This window comes from Alosa sapidissima, chromosome 13 (assembly GCF_018492685.1).
Source record: "Alosa sapidissima isolate fAloSap1 chromosome 13, fAloSap1.pri, whole genome shotgun sequence".
Lineage (NCBI taxonomy): Eukaryota > Metazoa > Chordata > Actinopteri > Clupeiformes > Clupeidae > Alosa > Alosa sapidissima.
This window is the reverse complement of record NC_055969.1, coordinates 14,733,041-14,754,377: the sequence shown is the minus strand read 5'-3', so window position 1 is coordinate 14,754,377 and position 21,337 is coordinate 14,733,041. Positions and strand designations below refer to the sequence as shown.

The 21,337-nt window shown below is 45.8% G+C and overlaps 1 protein-coding gene across 1 annotated transcript in view; it reads left to right on the top strand.

Annotated features, from left to right (window-relative positions):
- The window catches only part of mast4 (microtubule associated serine/threonine kinase family member 4), a 112,166-nt gene that overhangs the window by 23,876 nt on the left and 66,953 nt on the right, over positions 1 to 21,337 (top strand). Inside the window, 1 exon segment of the mRNA XM_042058652.1 lies at positions 2,428 to 2,552. Coding sequence (XP_041914586.1) covers positions 2,428 to 2,552 — 125 coding nt within the window.

The following is a 21,337-nucleotide window of genomic DNA, read 5'->3' as shown; positions in this document are numbered from 1 at the left end:
ACCGCATCAAATATACAGGCTAATATTGTTTTCAATCTTCCCCCTCTCAGCCGCGCATAGAGAAGGCAACCTTTAGCTAGTGCCATGATTGGGTCACCTCAGGTGAAATGGCCCACTCAAGCTGCCATAACCTAATCTGGTGTGACGCCCCGAGAAAGGACAGGCTGTACCCCCTTGAGGCTCCAACTGAAGGTCATGCTTGTAAGAATCATACTCCTTGGAAGGGACAGGTGAAAGTTTGTTGCCAGGCGACAACCCCCTCAGAAGCCTCGCCAGAGAGCTGCTTGTCAGGCAGTTGACATCACAGTATACACGCTGCTGCACTAGGAAAGTGTGTCATGTCAGGGGCGGTCTCTTAGCAGTGATGGAGACCAAATGTGAAAGACTTCTCACAGATTCCACTGCCAGACTTAGATCATTGTTTGAGCTCAATCCTTCCCACATCTTAACTCTCTATAGACATTGCAGTAGGACTGTTTCACTGACAAAAACACAAGCATGATTCAGGGCTCGGGGTGCACAAAGGACCAGTATATGGCGGCTAGGACTCCATGAGAAATGGTTTTGTGGTTTGAAGTTCATGTAGAGGGGGAAATAAATCTTTCTCTGTCCATAGTGTCCATTAGTTCCCTGTAGGAAAAAAAGAAAAGAAAAACACTCCTCTTCTGGGAACTGAAATCCCAGCAGTTCTGCTAGCTATGAGGAGGGATTAATAGCAAGGAGTAGTAGGCCTGCAAATATCCACACTGTGCTGTATTTTCCACTGGCTCTGGGGGTGTTCAGACTTTAGCTACACTTTTAATTAAACTATCCTTAGCTTATTTGGGTAACCAAAGTCTTGAGTCATATCCCCTTAAGATCAGTAAATGTTAATGAGGGAGGAGGAGGGTGGTATTTAAACACTGTAGGAGAAATGGCTATCCCTGGTTTAAGATTCAAATCAAGACAGACGCAACATACTCCCAAGCCACGTGTGTCATTAATCCATGCTACTCCTAGTTAATCCACTATGTCTCCCCAGTGGATCTTATATAGGCTTCCCTCCAGTGAAAGTATCGTTTGTTTAGGTCTAAAGTCTGGCGGAAGGAGAGGGCCCGTTTTCGATGAAATTGGTTTGAGTTGTTGTTGACTTGCGGTCTTGGCTGTCTGCCTGCTGCCACCTAGCTTTAGCAGCCTGTAGCTCTCCCTCTTTAGAGCTGATCTGAATCATTTGTATGATTCACAGAAATAAAACAGTTTAATCTTTATGACTTTCCAAAACCTATTAAATTTAATTGAAAATTCACCCTAGTTTTTTTTTAATTTGATTATATGCTCTTATGAAAGCACTGAATTGCTTTTCACCCAAGGGCAGCAGGCATGTTTATTTGTTGATGCAGATATTTTTCTGGGAATACCAGTATGTTGCATATGTTTCTCAATGTCTTTTTGCCTTTGAGAAAAAGCAGAAGTCCAGATGAATAGTATGTATAGTGCAGTTTGCTTCTCTTTGTGACACCAGGCTATCGTTGGGCAATTGATGTTGATTTCAGCTCATGTTCAGAAGTGTGACTCTTGTGTAACCTGCTGCAGTGATGTAAGGGGCCTGTGTCCACGCCACGGTGACCCGATTAACTCTTTAAGTCTGTGTTGTCCCAACAGTCTTTCACATCGACTGATAGGGCTGACGGATAGGGCTGTCGTTGTGATTTAGAGTAACTGCTAGAAAAACACTGTCTGAGAATCGCTCATTAACTATTAATTGAAAGCTTTCTATTTAGCTTTTATTTTAGAGTAATAAAATTATGAGGCCGCCTCTTTTGGTGTATCTGCCTATCAACAAGAATTGATGAACAGTACATTTTAATCCCCCTAATGATATTTTAATTTAATGGGAGAATGGATGTTCATCATCAGAATGTTCTGAGAAAAAAGGCGGTACAAATGTCTGTATTGACAATGTTTCTGAAAAAAGGTCACTTAGCAAATTAAAAACATTGAGTGCGTTCAGACATTCATCCACTGGTCCGCTGTTGCCACACTCTGGGTTTATGACTTTTAGATATTCAGACAGTGATGTCTTGGGTGGAGATTTCCCACACCTGCAATCCTCCACATTGCTGCACCCTGTATCTTGATTGCAACTACACTTTCTTACTCATTTATGTGTCATCCTTTTTCTGGCACTCTCTCCTTCTCACTCTTTCCCTGTTTCCATTTTTACTTTTCTTTCTTTCTTCCTCTCTCTCTCTGTGATGTTTTTAGTAAAGTCCCACCTTTTGAAGGTTTTAGAATATCTTACTAGCATAGATTAAAAAAAACATTTAAGTTTCTATAACACACAATGCTCTGGCCATTAAATAGCCTTAGTTGCGGAAATGGCCTTTAAATTAAACAAACAAACTCTCTCTCTCTCTCTCTCTCTCTCTCTGTCACTCTGCTCCACAGGAAAGTATCTGCTGCCCTATGTGTCGAGCCAACCAGCATGGCAGCCTGCATCAGAGACCTCCAACCTGGTGCGCATGCGATCTCAGACTATGGGCAAGTCGGCCCCCTCCCTCACTGCAAACCTGGTAAGTCCACTCTTGTACCTTCGTTCATGCTCTCAGACTCAACTGTACCTACCTGCTACCTGCGATAGTCACGGTCATGCTGTAGTGTTGGTGAATTTAGTGGAAAAGTCCACTGGAAGCAGTTGTGTGGTCCACTGTCATTGTTGATTTGGTTGCGTTTAAGGTTGGTTTGAAAATTGGAATGCTGTTGGCTAAGACAGTGGTTTTCAAAGTGGGGTCGCAAGGGGGTGCCAGGCGGGCCTCAGCAAGTCAGAAGGAAAAATAAAAGCAACAAATAAATACATTTGAAAATGTTAAAATATACCTATTACTATGAGGGTTGTTATACAATGCCATTATAATAATTTTTCGCATATCTGAACATTATATTTTTCATGATAATGACTGCAGTATAGCAGAAAGCCCCAAATGCAATTTTTACACACTGTATGCTCCATCGCGAAGTGCTTGTGGCCAAAATAATTATTAGGATTAGCTTGATGTATTTTTACATTTGCAGTAGTATTGTTGATGGGTTTAATAACACATCACGGGGGTCCTTGGCCAGAACCTAGTGGTATTTGCGGGGCCTTGTCGTGGAAAAGTTTGGGAACCCCTGGGCTAAGACACAAAAAAGTGTTAGTTATCGGGTGACGATGGCTCTTCACATGGAGTCCCCACATTTCAGCATTCCTACAGACAGGTGTTGAGGATGTGTTGCTTTTTCTACTAAAGAACACTGCTTATGTACCGACGAGCAAAGCCAGGAGAGGACTGAATCCAAATAATTTGTGAGTTGCAGCTCATAAAGATTCTGGTCTGCTCTGCATTGTGCTTTGCATTGAGCTTGACTGCAGCCAATCAGTTTAGCCCACTGTGTGGGTGTGGATGATCTTTTCTGTTGGCACACCAGGGGAGAATATCATTTATTAACCAGCACTGAGAAACCCATCACAAGGTCACTACACAAATTTAAAAAATCTAAAAAAAAAAGGAATGGAATTTATATCTGGGTATAAAGAAGATAATGATAAACATATTAAATTTTTTCATTAAGTGCCTCTAGCCTCTCAGTGTTCCTGTCAGCTGGTGATGAGATTTGAAATTTTCTCCTGACAGTGCATCTCCATCTTGTTTACTGAGAAGCCTGAGCGACTGCTGTCCTGTTTGCTTTTTTAATCAGATCAAGTCGCTCACGCATCAGCAAGAGTAAAGGGTAATTATAGGCTAAGTCCTCGTTCAATGTTCTGCCCTGCAAGCTGCGAGCAGGAGGGGGCTTAACCGTGTGTGTGTGTGTGTGCGCAAACATCTATATGTTTGGACTTTATGTTGGGTTGCAGTGCAAGTGTGCATTTGTGTGTGAGTTTTCAGCTTGCCCATGTTTCTTGCCAAAGTGTATGTGTGTGCGAGCGTACGTGTGTTTGCGCACGATTAATAAGTGTCTGTATCTTGGTGCATGTCAGTGGGCGTGTGAGTCCCCTTGGCCTGCGTCTTGGCCCCTACTGTGAAGCTGAGACAGAGTGATGAGGCTGTAAACAGATTGAGCTTGCTGCTGCTGCTGCTGGCACTGCCCCTGTGTTTAGAGCCTGTCACCAGGCCAGAGAGGCTGCCCTAATGAGTGTCCTGACATGCACATGAATCAAACCTGCCGTGGCCCGTAAACCGACACTCTCAAGTCACCCTCCCGCCCTGACCAACATAGCCCAGCCTAACCCGTCCGCCTAGAGTACACCAAGGCCATCTGGACGTGGCCATGGAGGACTGTGGAGTCAGAGACAAATAAGGACTAGTGAGGAAGACGTCTCTCCACGCAGCTCCTCCAGCGCACGGTGTTCCCTGTGAGGGGCTGATGTCATGTCATGTTTGGTCTCCATGGCAATTACACAGAGGAATGTCCTGTCTGAGGAGCTTCAGTGGGAAATCACTCTAGAGGGAGAGCAGCTCGTTTTTGTTTACTGTGATGTATGCTCAGTCTTTTACAGCAGGCTTTCAAAGATGAATTATAAACAAAGACAAAGCCAGCACATTTTTTTACGCCAGTTTGGGTGTGAAGACAGAAGGGAGTGCATTTGTCTTTTTATTAGCATTAAACAATTTATTTAGTCTAATTTGGTTTATCTAACCTCTTTCTCTGATACATTTCACCCTGCTGATAGGGTACATGATGAACTGTGAAGTGCACTTTTATGAACATGACACAAAACATGACAACTGCTCAAGATTTCTCTTGTCAAAAGTCTTTTTCAAACACAGTCCTTTTGTGTTTGATCTGAGAGGGTGTAGGTCTCAGTGTCTGTGAAACACCTTGAAATGATACTCCCTGCTTCATGTATAAAACTGTAGTCAAACATTATACAGTTATATGGATAGAACTCATGAGGTGTTTTCTACAGATGACCGCTAGGGGGCAGTGTTGCTTTTTTTGTTGCTTTTACATTGGTCAGTTGTTAAGGCATTTGGTGTGGCGTTCAGCCACTATAAACACAACCTGAGGAGAACTGTTCATGCATCAGGACATCTGTCTATCCTTGCCTTTGAGTTGAAGAGGAGCGATTTAACCATTTATGAGAAGCAACATGGAATTATGTTTTACTGAATGTTTATGTTAGTTAAGGGATCTAAAGACCAAGGTTAGATTGTAGCTTTCCATCGGTTCTGGATCAGTCTGATACGTTCTCCATCACAAACAAATCAGTTTTTTTAATGTCTCCTGAAAACATAGTTAGCCAGCCAGAGCACATCCAAATGTGGCCGAGATTTGTATCTCTCACATTTCCCATTAGCACTTTCATGCATCGGAAGATAAAGGCAGATAGTCTGTGGGCAGTCTGTGTGAAGCCCTCTGATTTTCTCATCTAAATGAGATGAGTGTGTGTAGATTTCCCTTTATGATTCTTCATTTGATGCTGCTAGTCTGCTCTCCCATGAGTTCTCTGGCCATTATTTTAACATATCTGTCACATTTGTGGGATAAACACCATCAGTCAGTCCCAGCAGAACCAGCATCTGTGTAGATGACCATTTATTGGAAAGCCTATGACTAATGACTAAAATGGCAACAAATTAGCTGGGCAACACTCAGAATAAAGGAGATTTGCATGCCATGTAAAATACCTTTACCTTTCAGTGACCGTCTATGAAACAGTCTTTGTGTTTTACCTAAAGGGTGTCTTCAGTGAACTTCAGTATGTTTCAGGTGAAATGCTTTGCATTTGACTCCTTTAAATTGAGTTAATAAGGAAGTGATATGTGTCTGTGTGTGTGTGTCTGTGTGTGTGTGTCTGTGTGTGTGTGTCTCTGTGTGTGTCTCTGTGTGTGTCTCTGTGTGTGTGTCTGTGTGTGTGTCTCTGTGTGTGTCTCTGTGTGTGTGTGTGTGTATGTCTGTCTCTGTGTATGTCTGTCTCTGTGTATGTCTGTCTCTGTCTCTGTGTGTGTCGGTGTGTGTGTGTCTCCATGTCTCTATGTCTCTGTGTCTCTGTGTATGTCTGTGTTATTTTTCTGTGGTTCCCGCTCTGCTCTTCCTTCCAGTGTAATGTGTTGAGCATGACATCATTGCTGTGCGTAATCCACAGAGCCTTCATTGTCTGCAGTATACACCAGAGCCCATTAGATAAACAGCACAGCCTTGTTGTGTGCTGCAGTGGGATCCGTTGAATCGTTGATTCAGTCACCTGCCTGATGTGGCACTTGTCTGCATGAAGAAGGAGCTTCCCAGAGCGGGCGCAAAAGTGACAGTTTCTTTTTTCCCCCCCATGTGTAGGGGGATTTTTCCCCCCTTTTTTTCTGTGCCTTTGCCTTGTGTTGTGTCAGTATATTGACTTGTCTTTGGTTTTGATGAACTGACATAAGGGTTCCCCGGGGAAACTGGAAATGGTGAGCCGTAATGAGCAGGAACGAAGGCAGCTCCTTCCAAACCTGTCGATCCATCACTTAGAAACGGGACCATCAGCGATATGACAGTTCTCTTTAGAAACAAGTCCCCCTCTCTGTGTCCTCAACCCCACTCTACACACGCACACACACACACACACACACACACACACACACACACACGCACACACACGCACACACACCGGGCAATCCTGCTGTGCTACGGTGTATGAATTCTGATGGTATGATAACTGAGTATTGGGAGGTCACGGTTATGGAGCTGATTTTAAAAAGCCTTCACAGATTTCACCTTAATGTCATGCCCCCTCCCCCCCCCCCCCCAACACACACACACATCCCCCCTCATCACCCCTTACCCCCCTCCCCCCCAGCCTGAGGAGAGCACAGCGAGGCGGTGAAGGGCTCCCCAGGCGCCCTCCCCGTATCTCATTCAATTCACCTTAGACCCCGGGGTGGTGTGTGTGTGTGTGTGTGTGTGTGTGTGTGTGTGTGGGAAAGGGCCCAGAACCCCTGCCGTGAGAGACTGATTGAAATTAACGATTGCCGCGGCACAAACAGAATGTCATTACGACAGGGCCCGATCAGTTTGGCCTGCCTGGCCCACCCTTCTTTGGCTGGGTGACTTGAGGACCTTCCTTTTTCAACTCATCCCTCCTACCTATCTGCCTTACTCCCCCTCTCTCTCTCTCTCTCTCTCTCTCTCTCCATCTCTCTCTCCATCCTCGCTCACACAGACCTTCCTCATTCCCTTTCCTTTTGTGTCCTGGGGTCACGTCTGCATCTGGACGCCAGCGGAAGGGGAAAAAAGACGCCTATTGCATTATCGTTATCAGTGCGTTTACATGCCTGTGCGTCTAAGCGGGCCTCAATGGAAAATCAATGCCGACCAACAGAGGATGCCCCCGCTACGTGCACGCCCCACGTTGAATTTTTAATGCAGCAACCTTCATCCTGCCGCTATCTCCTACCTTTGAATGCAGCGCACTGATATCAGCAGGGGCTAGCGTGTCTGTGGACTGTCAATGGCACTTTTTGGGGAAGAGATTGAGTGAAAAAGCAAAACGGACACAAAACCGTGCACACACATATGCATACAAACAAAGACAGAATGAACAGCCAATGGCACGGTAGTCCCATTGGGTTCCACTGCGTTGGTGTCTTCCTATGTTCTGTGGGTTGGTAAAAACTGGGGACTGCAGACCACTTTGTGAAGCTTTATGAAAGCTGGTGTAGATGAAAGGGGACTGTGAACCATCTGGCCCTGCCAGTACACACAAACACACACAAACAAACACACACACACACACAACAGGGCCTACGTTGAACAGGCCAACATGAATACAAGCCTACGATTTCCTCATGGTCTTTATTTAAAAAAAATGAAGCATGCTTGCATTCAATAGGAAGAAAAGATTAAGAAATCTCATTTGAACTGTTGAGATGATTTAAAGTGGATGACTGTTATCACTGCAAGATCGGAGATGAATTTAAATGCAGTGTGGGGGAAGATTGATTAGAACTGCCCGGTATTTGTCAGCCTACTGCGGAGATGAGAGAGCGGGGGGGGGGGGGGGGGGGGTGGTTCTTGCCGGTTGTGCCGAGCACCAGCGCTCTGTCACCGCAGCACCTCACAACACGGGCCTCATTAACCAAATTGCTCTTTCCCTCAAACTGTTATCATGTTATCAGACCAGGATTCACTTTTAATACAAGGCTTGTGCATCGCAGCTGAAGGCACAGCCGCAACCGCAACCGCAGTGGCAGCCATAGCCGAAGCTCCCTGCTTGACTCCTCGGTGTTCACGCTGGGATTTAGATAGAATAGTGCCCACGCTCGTCCAGAAAGGAGCTTATGGACAGAGCCCATCGCGGGCCAGGTTATTACCCTTTCAGATGGGCCGCGGTATCAGTGGCCCTCAGCGTATATGGGCAAGTTGCATTACAAACAGAAAGGAAATTCATCTGCCATGTTGTGATACGGAGTCTGTGCATTTATACCAAGCAGTTTATGAATGAGAGATAATCTCTCTATCACTGACACCCCCCCCCCCCCCCCCCCATGACACCCCAAACCCCCCACGCCACCCCAACCCCCCACCACACCCCCAATCCCCTCTCTAGCTTGGCCATGTAAGATCTTTCTCTTTGTTTCTCCATATCGACAGGTACCTCACTTCCCCTGGAAAAGCGTTCGTGCTGACTGGAATACAAATGAGCAATCTATTAGAATTATTTATTCATTATGACACGCTGCTGGTGCGTGATGGGTCATTCCAGTTGAAGTTCTGGCATAAAGAGCTCACTGCTGCCTTTTATTATTGAATGCCCCCCCCCCCCATCCTTACTCCCTCCAAAAACCGTCCCTTGTCCTAACGACTGCCCTCACACCCTCCTCACTGCCTTGGTGACTCATTGAGCTTTCATGTCCTTAATGGTGCCAATGAAGAGATTCTAATTCTTAGCGACTTTATGTCCTAAGCCAATTTCAAACCGGTATATTGCAATTAAGAAACCCCATAATTCCACATTATGGAACACTCTGGACCAAGTTTAATATTTTCAAAAATTGCACTAAAAAATAAATGTTGAACACAAACTCTGAGAGAGAAAAAATTCCCAACTTTAGACTTCATGTAGTACATTCCAAATTCTTTGCATGCACTATACCATGTGCACCAAAATAAGCCATGGCATCTTGCTACTTTCGAGAGTGAACTTGGTGTCTATGGGTTCTTGCAAGCCGTGCATGTTTATAGCTATGCTCAGTGTTCTTATTGTTTGTACAGGCTTTGCACTTTGTGTTGGCAAGGCAACTATGGGCTGGTAGAGCTGGCTCTGTTTTTGAAACCACCGGATATTTCTCAGAGTTCTGTTCTATAAACACATATGTAAGGGATAATGGACGACACGGTGGTCTGTTCATAGAAGTTAATGCATGGTCGAGGTTGTAAAACGGCCCTGACGCGAAGCGGAGGGCCTTTTAAACCTTGTACTGTAAGTGCATTAACTTCTGTGAACAGACAACCGTGGAGTCCATTATCCCGCTTTTCCACTGTTGCCACTTGCGTTGTGTTCATTTCCTGTTACAATTTAAACGTTTTAATCGCTAAAACTCTTGTTTGTAGAACTACTTTCTTCAGACACATATCAACTGATTTCTCAACTTGCAGGACAAACTGCCGTTTCTAGTTTTAAATGGATGGTTGCTACAGCCAAAGGCCAGTCGTTAGTTCTATCTCTCCCGTTGTCAAGCGGGCGTATCCCAAGATTCTGATGAACTTTAGCTTTGAAACATCGCTATTTTACCTAGCCTGCTGTCATCCATCTAGCTAAAAGCCACCTCCGTCATATGCTACAATGTTACTATGTTCTGAACGTCTGCATTTTACAGCTCGGATGCAACGTGACGGTTAAGTTCGGCGCATTAATATACAAGTGTGATACGGCCAAAAAAATGGATCTACTTCATAGGTGTGCAAATAACATATGGTTAATGGTCGTTCTAAATTACGTAGGACAATGGGAAATTCAGCCAAGCAGTGGAATAAGTTTACATATCGCGTCCTTTAAGGGCTTGCAATGGCTTTTAGATAGCAAATGGACCAGAACATGCCATTTTTTTTATAAGGTTCGCAGTGTTGACATTGACAGCTGTGCTTTGAGGGTGAATGCCTTTTGGATTTTTTTTTTTGTCCTCAGAGACATGGAATGATAGTCAGCCAATAAGACCTACAAAACTGTTTTTATCAAAAGCAATTCCCCAAAACTAGGTTCACAGGCAGTGGGGAGGCACAGTTCTCCACCATTTCAATTCACAGATTTCAATTACCGCCTGCCTCCACTGTATATAACAGATCCATGATGTCGAAGCCTAGTACTGTAGCTCATTCTTTTTCCCCATTCACTGTTATCAGGGCATCAGATATTTGGTCTGTGGTTCTGTATTGGCAAAGTGCCTGGAGCTTCAAGTCTGGCAGAGACTATTTCTCTTTGCACAAGATCTCAATCGCCTCAGGCTCCTCTTGTTATTGCTTTTTGTCTCTTCTTTCCTCTTGGCATGATGTCATGCCCCTGGATAGAGTGTTGTGTGTGTGTGTGTGTGTGTGTCCAACAAAGTGTGTGTGTGTGTGACTGTATAAAAGTAAGTGTGTGTGTCTGTATGCGCCTTACTTGCGTTGGCACATCTCTCTTGACCATGATTGGGTGTGACAGAAAATCAATAGGCTGCCCAGTTCTGATATGGAGATAAGATAAGTCATAATCCCAATGTTGTGGCTTTGTGGGCTTTGGAAGACCCTTTCATTATAGCACTCAGAGATGTCCTTTCTAGATACCCCCGAGTCTCTCCTCTCCTCCACCGTCACCTTGGCCTATCTCAGCAGTGATGTCATCTCATACTCCGTAGTCTGATTCCGTGAGCCGACTGGTGGTCTGTTGTTTGTGACAGCTGTCTTGGCGCACCCATCCATCATAGTCGACTATGAAATGGTGATGAATTTGGTGTTGTGTGACATTAAAATGTCTACCAGAATTTTTTTTTTTTAAGCAGTCCCAAAGGAGTATCGCTGAGGATAAAACTTTTGTTGCTTTTGTCGCACCTTCAAAGAAAATCAAGTGTATCGTTGCTGAATTTGATGAACGTTCTTTTTACTCCCCTCCAATTAGATCCAGAAAACGGGTTTTAATCGACCCTCCCCCACTGAAAAATTTAGTACATTTGACAATCTACTTTGTTCAGTGATAACATTCTCCGCTGACCTTGATAAGTCACCTTTCTGTGTCACAGCTGCGAACAGAAAATACAGTATTTGTGGGTGAAATATATCAACACACCACTTTGTTCTGGGGGCACACTGGGCCAGGATGTAAATGGGGGGGGGCGGCCTGTCACTTTGATGTAGTGGAGACAGCAGAGGTGTTGGGGCTTTGACAAACTGCTGGGTGGTTCGTGAAATAGAGCATTTCTTGGTGCATTATTATATTATCAGACTGTGACATTGTCATATATTTCCCTGTGGAGCAGAGAGAAACAAACCTAAGGTAAAAGGTAATTCATCTATCACACAGTTGGTGGACTAGGGTCTCCTATTGCTAGTTGCCAAATGTAATGTAATTGCAGTAAATTATAATGTGTTGGAGCATAAATGGAAACATGTTAGATTGTGTTATGATTTGACAAGTTTTGAAACGTGTAAGCCTCAATGGCCGAATAAAGTAGGAATATATTCCGTAGGTGTTCAGTCAGTGTTTGGTTAGGCACTATATTTCTATCACTACATATAATGGAAAATATAAGTGAAATGGGTAAGGATGGTCTGTCCACAGTGGCGTTTGAAGTATTTTATATTTTTTCTCTATGTAGAGGTCAGTTTGTGCCTGGATCACTTTTGTCCTTGAGGTTTGATGTGGCAGCAAAGGGGTCACATGCGTCATCCTGCCTCAGATGTGGCCCTCGCTGGAAAGGAGTGGCGAGATTGAGGTCGCAGGTTGGGGGGGTGCGTCTCTCTCTCTGCGGGGCTCTGCGCTCTTCAGACCTCCAGGCCGCGTCAGATCCCCCCCAGACCCTGTGAAGCTGCCCCAGGCAGGGCAGGAGAGAGAGCGGCCAGGCAGGTCACTCAATCAGCCCTCTCTGCACGCCCTCGCGTCTGTCCGTCTACCTTTGAAGCACCAGCCCCCCCCCCCCCCCCTCGTCCTCTACCCCACTCCTCTGCCCCCATCCTTCATATCTCTTCCCTGGTCCACCACTCTTCAACCACCCCCTCCCCACCCACCCACCCCAACTGTCCTCACACACATATTATTTCTGGAAGGAAGTGATTCCAGCTGCCCTCCTACTGCGGAGGAAACGAATAGCCCTGGCCTTAACCCCCCACCCCCCCCAAACCCACTTCCACCCCTCCCTCCCTAGTTTACCCCATCTCCCATTCCTGAGCCCCCCACCACCACCCCTAGCCTTCAAGCTTCCTCCCAAGTCAGTCCTTTGCCAAAAGAACCCTCCATTCAGCCACCCCCCCACCCTCCTCCCAATCCAGAGGCAATGACAATCAGGCTGTGGCACAGGCCTGTGTCCCAGGGGGCCTCCTCCTTGTTCCCCCAGCCGCCCCACACCCCCCTTAGCCCTCCAGCCTTGAGCCTTTGAGGCCCTCGGCTGACTGGTAAACAGGGGATTGTCCTGCTTCTCCAAAAACCGGATGCATGTAAAAGGTCGAGTCAAGTGCTTCGCCCGCTGCTCACTGCTACCTTCCTCTGCGAAGCGGCAGGAAATAAGCGCTTGCTATCCAAGTCCTATTTTTCTCTCTTTCTCACTCTCACTCTCCCCCTCTCTCTCTTTCTCTTTCTCTTTCTCTTTCTCTCTCTCTCTCTCTCTCTCTCTCTCTCTCTCTCTCTCTCTCTCTCTCTCTCTCTCTCTCTCTCTCTCTCTCTCTCTCTCTCTCTCTTAACTCTGTTAATGAAGTCATTTCCAGGCTATTACATTCTGAAATCCTGTTTGTGTGTGGAGTTGATGGCGGGAGCATTGTTCAGATTATTTCCCCTGAGTACACTCAGACATGCAGAGTACGTAAAGTATGTAATATTTACATCTCACTGGTCAATGTGGGAATGCACTAAATACGATTTACTGTATTACAGTCAATCTGATTACTCAAACCTCGCAAAAGGTAGACTGCTGACTTCCCTTTATCGCTTTTGTGTATGTGAGAGTGTCTTTCTTTATTTTTCTCCTCCAAAAATGGAACTCCCTAATTGTTCTTTTGAGGAGCCACGGAGTGTGACGAGCGAATCAGGGGCCCAGTCAGCCGAGCCGGGCGGGATGTTTTCATTCCCGGTGGGATAATCTGGCCAAATTGTTCCTACTGTGCGAGGTCAGGTCTTTATTTTTTTTGCGCGCGAACCCACCCTTTATGAAAAGGTTGAAAGGTTTTAAAATGAATACAGTTACATTAAGATTACGCACTGTTGCCCTTTTGGATTTTTTCACTCTCTCCCTCTCTCTTTCTCTTTCTCTTTCTCTCTCTCACTCGATCACTCTTTCTCAATCACTCTCTCTCAGCCCCTTATCGGTGCTCTACAAATTAATGGGTGTCTGGCCATAGACTTTCAGACTGAGTACATTGTAGATACACCAGAATGTTATGTGGTCATTTGTCTGACCTTTACAGGGGATAGGGTTTTTTTCTCCCAGTCTGATATAGTTGGCCGACCAGTCTCGGCGTGATAAGGGATCACCGGTGCCTGGCTGGCGAGACAAGGAGCGAATCGAAGGGGGTATCCACTTAATATTCACAGGGCAGTCGGTGCGAATTGAAATGAGTGAGCGCGAGTGTGAGAGAGGGCAAGTGTGAAAGAGAGAGAGAGAGAGAGGGAGGGAAGGAGGGTTGGTATGGAGAAAAACACTAGCTGAAACAGACTGTGAAATTGCCGGATGGAATTGGCGACGATGGCAATCGGAGGAGAAAGTTATTTCTCTTAATGCTAATCATTTCAGCACAAGGGTGTGTGTGTGTGTGTGTGTGTGTGTGTGTGTGTGTGTGTGTGTGTGTGTGGGGATGGGGGGGGGGGGGCTCGATACACCACACTGATCGTAGCAGGGAGGTGCACAGTGACAATGCGGTGGTTTTCTCGGCAGGTGGCTGGCACTTGGCCCCGGGGGGTCGGGGAGATAAGTTTCAGCCGAACGGCGCGCGCCGGCAAGAGTCCGGGCAAAACAGTGCATGAAATCACTCCAAATTGACTTTGGGGGCTTTGCCGTTGGTGTTGGGGATGCGGTATGAAGTGGTCTAACTTGTTGATTAACTGGAGGCAGAGGAGAGCCCCCCCACACACACACACACAGTCGCCTCTTCACTGCAGGTGGCCAGGGTCAGAACAGAGGTTTCCCTCCTCCAGGCTTCCTGGTGCCAAGTGCCACTGTGACTATGTGCCCACTTCCCTCTCTCTCTGTTGCTCTTTACTTCTCTATCTCACTCACTCAATCTCACCTTCTCACTCTCACTCTCTCTCTCTCTTTCACTCACTCACTCACTCATTCACTCATTCTCTCACACACACACACACACACACACACACTCTCTCACCCTCTCTCACCCCATGTCTCTCTCTCTGACTCACTCACGCACTCTCACTGTCTCTCACACAATCCTCCATTTTCTCTCTTTCACAGTCACTCTTTCACTCTTTCCTGGTCAATCACTCAAGCCTTTCTCACATCTCTTTCACTCCTCCCTCACTCCTCATCTCTTTTTTTCCTCTCTCCCTATCTTTGTCTGACCCCCAGCTGTGCTCTCCATCCATTTGGGCTTTGACCGGTTTTCCCAGCTAGCTCCATAAACCCAAACCCATCCTCAACGGATTGCTTATCTGCACCCAGAGAGACAGAGAGTGAGACAGAGAGAGAGCATGAGTGAGACCGAGAGAGAGCATGAGTGAGACCGAGAGAGAGCATGAGTGAGACCGAGAGAGAGCGCGAGTGAGACCGAGAGAGAGCGCGAGTGAGACAGAGAGAGAGCGCGAGTGAGACAGAGAGAGAGCGCGAGTGAGACAGAGAGAGAGCGCGAGTGAGACAGAGAGAGAGCGCGAGTGAGACAGAGAGAGAGCGCGAGAGACAGAGAGACAGAGAGACAGAGACAGACACAAGTTATGACAGATGTTGTGCAGGAACACTGGGAATATTGTTCCCCCTTGTCCCGCCACACCGTCTCGTGCTGCAGCCATTCCGAAAGGTGGACGAGCTGACAGGATACCCGCAGCATTGTTTAGCAGTGGCACAACATCCACAGCAGGATATCCTCGTCCTTTTCACCTCCCTCCTCCACCTCCATCCACTCACCCCCCCCCCCCTCGTCCCCCCCGCGTCCCCCTTTTCTCCACGGTCACCTAGGGTGCAAAAGAGCGTGGCCACTGAAGGGAAATGAATCGACCCCCCCCCCCCCCCTTTGGTTGCTACGCTGACTTAGTGTTGCTATCTCTTTTTTCCCTCTCTCTCTTACACACATTCTCTCTCTCTATCTCTCTCTAACTCTCTCTCTTCCTTTCCCCTCCTGCTGTTCTGTTGCACCTCTCTCTCTCTCTCGCTCTCGTCTCTCTCACATTCACATTCACATTCACATTCACATTCACACACACATAGACACAACCCACCCTCATTCACTCACTGTCTCTGAAGTTACGGGGGTGCCAGCAGAGGTGGTGTTGGAGGAGGGGGGAGGGGGTGGAGAGAGGAACGTGAAGGCAGTCGGAGGCGGTGGTGGGGGAGGGCGTCAGCTGACTGGCCCCCTCCAATCAGATAAGTTCTGATGTAAGTGTTTAGCAGCTGCTAAGATCAGAATCGAGCGTGCCAGAGCCGAGGGGGGCTGGAAGGCAGTGCAGCAAGCGTGGCTATGCACCGGCAGACAGCCGCGGAGGAGCAGTAGCTCACGCGTGCGTGTGTGTGTGTGTGAGCGCTAAAGAGCGAGACACAGCCTGCGTGTGTCAGGGAGTCTGCCTCTCTGTGTGTGTGTGTGTGAGAGGCACCGGAGAAGTGGACAAGCAGGAGCATGGACGAGTCAAGTATTCTGAGGAGACGCGGGCTACAGGTAGGGTTAGATGGGACTCTGACTGCTGTGCAGGGATCTCAGTGTGCGTGTGTGTGTGTGTGTGTTTGGTGAGGTGTGTCTCCTTGTTTCACACTCAGCAGAGCTCCGTTGGGAGTTTGACAGATTTTTTTGGCGTGTGTGAATGTACTGTATGTGTGCACATTTCTCTGTGTGTGTAAATGCCTGGGCATATGAGGTGAATAACAATATTCATGCTCTGAGTGAGTGAGTGTGAGTGGGTGTGTGCACCCAGTCAGTGAGAGATGTGTGTGTCTGTGTTTCTCCCTCTTTTCCCTCTCACTGCAGTAGTCACAATCATTTTTTAAGTGAGGACACACACACACACACACACACACACACATGCACGCACAGATGCACGCATGCATGCATGCAGACTCGTCCCCTCAACTACTAGCAGCTCATCTCTCATTCTACTGTTCAGTTCTGAACTTCTCAACTTTTCAAAGCTGCCTGCTCTCTAACAAAAACTCTGTAATGAATGAATGAAATGAATGACTGACTGTGAACCACGGTGTCCCTACCGGTTGTCGGTCCCTCAGTGTAAATATGTATCTGCGCGTCTCTCGCGGAGACATTGATTGCAATGTTTGTGCTGCTGTGCGTTGGCATGTTATGCATTATTGATTTTTGTTTTATGATAATAGAACAGATATTGAATTCGTGCTCCCAAGTCGGAATTGTTGATATTGAAAGTATTGAATATGTGCGAGAGCAACTGCTACTGTCATTTCAAGAGATAGACCCTGTGATGTTTATTGAATAGCTGAGCTCAGATAGAGGACATATTTCAATGGAATGAGATGCGGGGCAGAGGCACTTACCCAAAATGCCGCTGTCATGCACCATGTGTTTCAAAGTGTTGCTCTGGATGACATTGTTCCTGGAAAATGTACTATTGTGCTTCAGTGGCCCAGATATTATTTATTTATGGCAATTCAGTGCATCGCTGATACTGCTACACCTTTCAAAAAAATGGGTAAAAGTCAAATGATGACTTCTGTCAGGGTTTTTAATGCGTTTCTTTGAGGGAGTGTTTCTGAATTGAAATAGCTAAGAAATGTGTTTCTGCCGGTTTTGTTAAGACTTAATGAACTCAATTTCAATGGAGTGCATTAATAAGAGGTAAAGAGAAAAGCTTTCATGTGCAAATGCCAATCACCCACGTCAACAAGAGTGAGGCAATTTGCCGTTGTATCACAATCCCCCCCTCCTGGATTTAACAGTTTTCATCAACAAAGCTTCGACTCGACCTCCTGTAGCTTACGAATTACAGTCACATCCCCTCCCATTCCTGTGCGCCTCTAATTAATTTAGGAGACGTTGCATCTGCGTAACATTTCACTCAGCTGGCCGTTAACATTTAGCATAATTGCAAAGTGTGTTTATCAGGGGCTTGCAAAAGGGAGTCATTTTCTCCGCCATGACCATTAATCTCGCTGCTCTTTGTTGGTGAAATTAACTTTAGCCAGACGGAGGCTACCTCTCCTTTTTGTTCTTATTTCTACAAAACCCTATGCTTGACACACTCTTTCTGGGTGACTTAGAAGCGTTACCTTTAAAAGTTCTAATGGGAAGACAACCCCCCCCCCCCCCCCAACATCTTTTAATGTTTCCGATGGATGATGGTCATGACCAGAAACAATCGACAGAACCCTTTGTGTATAATGGAGACAGTGGAGGAGGCTGGTAGACAGTTGTCTGGTTCCGCCAAATGAAGAACTTAATTTGTCAGGCAAATGACTCACAGTTCTCAGAACTGAGTATTCTCTCAAGTCTCTCAGAAGCAGACCTCAGGTGGCGTCGTCACCACTCCAGATCAAATCAGATGTCACAACTTGGCAAGTCTTCACAGCCTAACACCCTAGTTTTTTGGCAGAGACCCTAAAAGGTGTTGAGTCCAATTTTATTTGAGCTTTAAGTCAGAACTCTGCCAGCCACACATGGTGGAAAATATTCAAAGTAGGGCCGAGTTTGTGACTTCCTCAAAGATGAGACTAGCCTCTGTTTCCTCTGGTTAGATTTCATACACAGGCGTGCTCTATAGGGAAACGGATGCCTTATCTAGGCTCTTACATTTCAGAGGCTTATCTGGGCCCATCAAATGTTAGAGGATATTTGTCCTATTTGCTTCCTTTCCAGAAAATAGGGGGGTCATGCTATGCCAGTATATTCTGAGTAACTAACAACAGTGTTTGTTGATTGTTTAATGTCATAGAGGGGCTTGAAGAGGAGGGTCTTTTCAGAAATGTGTATTTTGTTAGGTTCTGACTAACGTTTGTGGGAATAGTCCAGGAAGTGAGACGTAGACATACTGTGCCGCCCAGGATTTGACTCCTGGCCAAGGTCATTTTCCCATAGACTCCCATTCACCCAAGTCCCCCGGGGAAAGTCCTGCACTCAGGTCACGGTGGGAATGCCCCCACCAAGGGTCCACAGCAAGACAACAGCTAGGAAACAAGGGAATACATTGTACCAGTCTGAACTGGTGGCCTTTACGTGCGGGTGTTTGCATTGACAGATTTTATGACACATAGCTGAGAATTCTGGTTCTATATTTAGCAGGAAGAAAGGAAAGTGTGCCCTCCCCAGAATTGCTTGTTGAGTTGTGGTTGATCAAGATTTTGGACTGATTAAAATAGATTGTTATGCTGTGCAGTATATAACCAGATGATTAATTGTTGCTTTTTTAAGCCATTCCTGTCGTCATGAGCAGGGGTTGGGTTTGGCCATATAGGATTAGTTCAGCATATCGGAATGGACCAAGTGCATACAGGCGATGTAATTAGAATGAATAGACAATTCCGAGCCTGTATTAGCTTTGTAATTACAGTTTCGGTGGGGAACGTGCCACCAATCCCAAGGGGGATTGTTGCGTTTGTTTGTTGAATTTACCACAATTTCACATACGCCAAGACCCAAGCATGGTTCTACTGTTTAATGAGATGTGCCCTTGTAATTGCCTTTTTCCACGGAGATAATTACTCCGCAGTAAACCTTGTGAATATGTTATGTGTGTATAGTTGGGCTTAGAGATGCTTGTGTAATTTGTATCACAGCTGGGAACACTATAGAAAGTTTTTCACGCTCAGAAAAATAGGAGGGCTGGTTGAGAAAAAACAAATGTCAGTGATGCCTTTACAACAGGGCTGGCACTAAGTTAAGAACAGGTGTTCTGGTCTTATCCGGCCGCAGATTGTATGTCTAAAGTCCGGAAGAGCCCTTTCCTCAAATTGTATTTGCTGCAAACTTGTAGAGGTAGTCATGCTTATAAAAAATATTTTTTTTTTTCTTTTTCTGTGATGCTCATATTTAAAACAATGAACATAACCATCACACTACATAAATAGTTAAAAAGATATGCCACATCTACAGTATTCACACATACTCACCAAAAATATGTTTTTTAAATGTTAAATTCATAAATTAGTCTATTTTTGACAACTACATAACGTTCAACATCAATATTAATACCAAATTCCAATGTCAGATATGAAAATGAATGACTCTTAGCGGTTCATTTTGCATTTTGCCTCTGTCTTTCTCTCTCTGATGGCATTGCTCCTGTGGCACTGGCTAAAAAACACCTGAAGCCTCAGTGATACGATCACCAAACACTCATCAAAATTTAAAGTACACCCTCTCCCGTTGTGCAGATCTGGGATGTGACCTTTTCATATTGATATTCGCTGTCAGCACGACTCTCCAGCGTGGGGCCTGGTTTGCATGTTGCTTAGGGTCTCCGATTAGCTTGTGTTTGCTCTTTTTTCCACGGCACTGTTTATCTACACACCTACACAGGTTCTGCTTCCCCACCAGCTTTGAAAGTGAAGAAAAGAGAGGTTTTTGGGGGGGGTGGGGGGTGGATATCACATCTCTGTTTGTTCCCGCTTTATGACAGGCCACCGTCCATCCCGATGTGTGGATCGTCTCTGATAGTTATCTGATCGTGTCCGGCTATTTATATTCACCGCATGGCATTTGCTCACAGGCAACAAACACACACACACACACACACACACATATAGGGGCACAGATAATGCGGCCGTTTGGGAGCTCGAGCTCCATACATGGTCAGTGACAGCAGCCTTCTAGAAGCTAGATCTCTTAAGCTTCCAACTGAAAGCCACACTGAAAAAGAGGAGGGGGGGTGGGGTGTTGCATAGCACTTCGTCAGTTCACGCCAGCATTTGAAATAGCCCAGGAAACAAAGTCGAAGATGAATGCCTTCATGTCAGAGTTGTCAGAGCTGTTTTAAAGCAAAGTTTGACTGCTAGGTATGGAGCCTGTCAAAGAACCAAAGCAGCAAACATAAATGGACATTTTTTAAATTGGTACTCCAGTTTTTTTTTTTTTTTATACCTTTAATACCCACCTGCCTGCCTTCAGCACCTGTGTGCTAGCTTCCATTGAGCGTTCCTGTGAACTGTCATCTACCAAAGTCACAGGTACAGTCACGTCTCTCCTCCAAGGCGTTAAAGGACCTAGAGGTAGAGAAGAACTTGTTGAGGTAGAACTGTGCCCTTTGAGATTTTCTTTTCCCTTTTTTCTCAAGGACAATTTTTTTAGTTATGTTAGGACAGTCTGTCATTTCTTTTTGTACTGTACGTGTTCATATTATTGCTGATGAGTCATATGCTTGGCAGGCACGATTTCTCTTTGTTTGTATATCTTTCTTCCCCTTTGCTGTTGGCTCTAGTAACCCTAGTGGGCATCCAGAGAAGCCATCAAGAACAACATATTAATCAGTTTTTAGTTTTTAGTGAGACACTAATTGTAGAGAATGTTTCTCCACATAAATTGAAGGCTTTCCTTTCATTTGCACTGCGCTCTTTTAGATTTGGCACCCAAGGTCTGCAATGCATTGTGTGTGTTTTCCGAAGAGGTGCACATGAACAGAGTTGTGTGCTATTGCTTTGGCTTGAGAGCCACGACATGCCCGGCAATGAGAAATGGCTTTTGTCTGTGTGACTCATCGGGAAGGAGAATTAGCACATTTGTAGCTTTCCATCTCTCAACGCGAAGAGCCCTTTAGATGTCAGGGCATCGATCAGTGGACATACGCTAACTTGGCCAGAAACGCCAACAAACAACCCCCCCACCCCCCAACCGCCTTCCAAAGGGAACAACACAATCACAATCAATGCCAGAAAAATGGTTATCAGTGTGTTGGAATAAGAGTGTAAAATGTTTCACTACGTGAGCGTCTTGTGTCAAAGAGTGGAGTCTTTTAGAGTAACACAGTCGATAGCATATCGGATCCTGCTGAGGCTGAATTCAGCATGCCAAGGGCATGAAGGTGAGCTGTATTCTATGTTGTATTCTA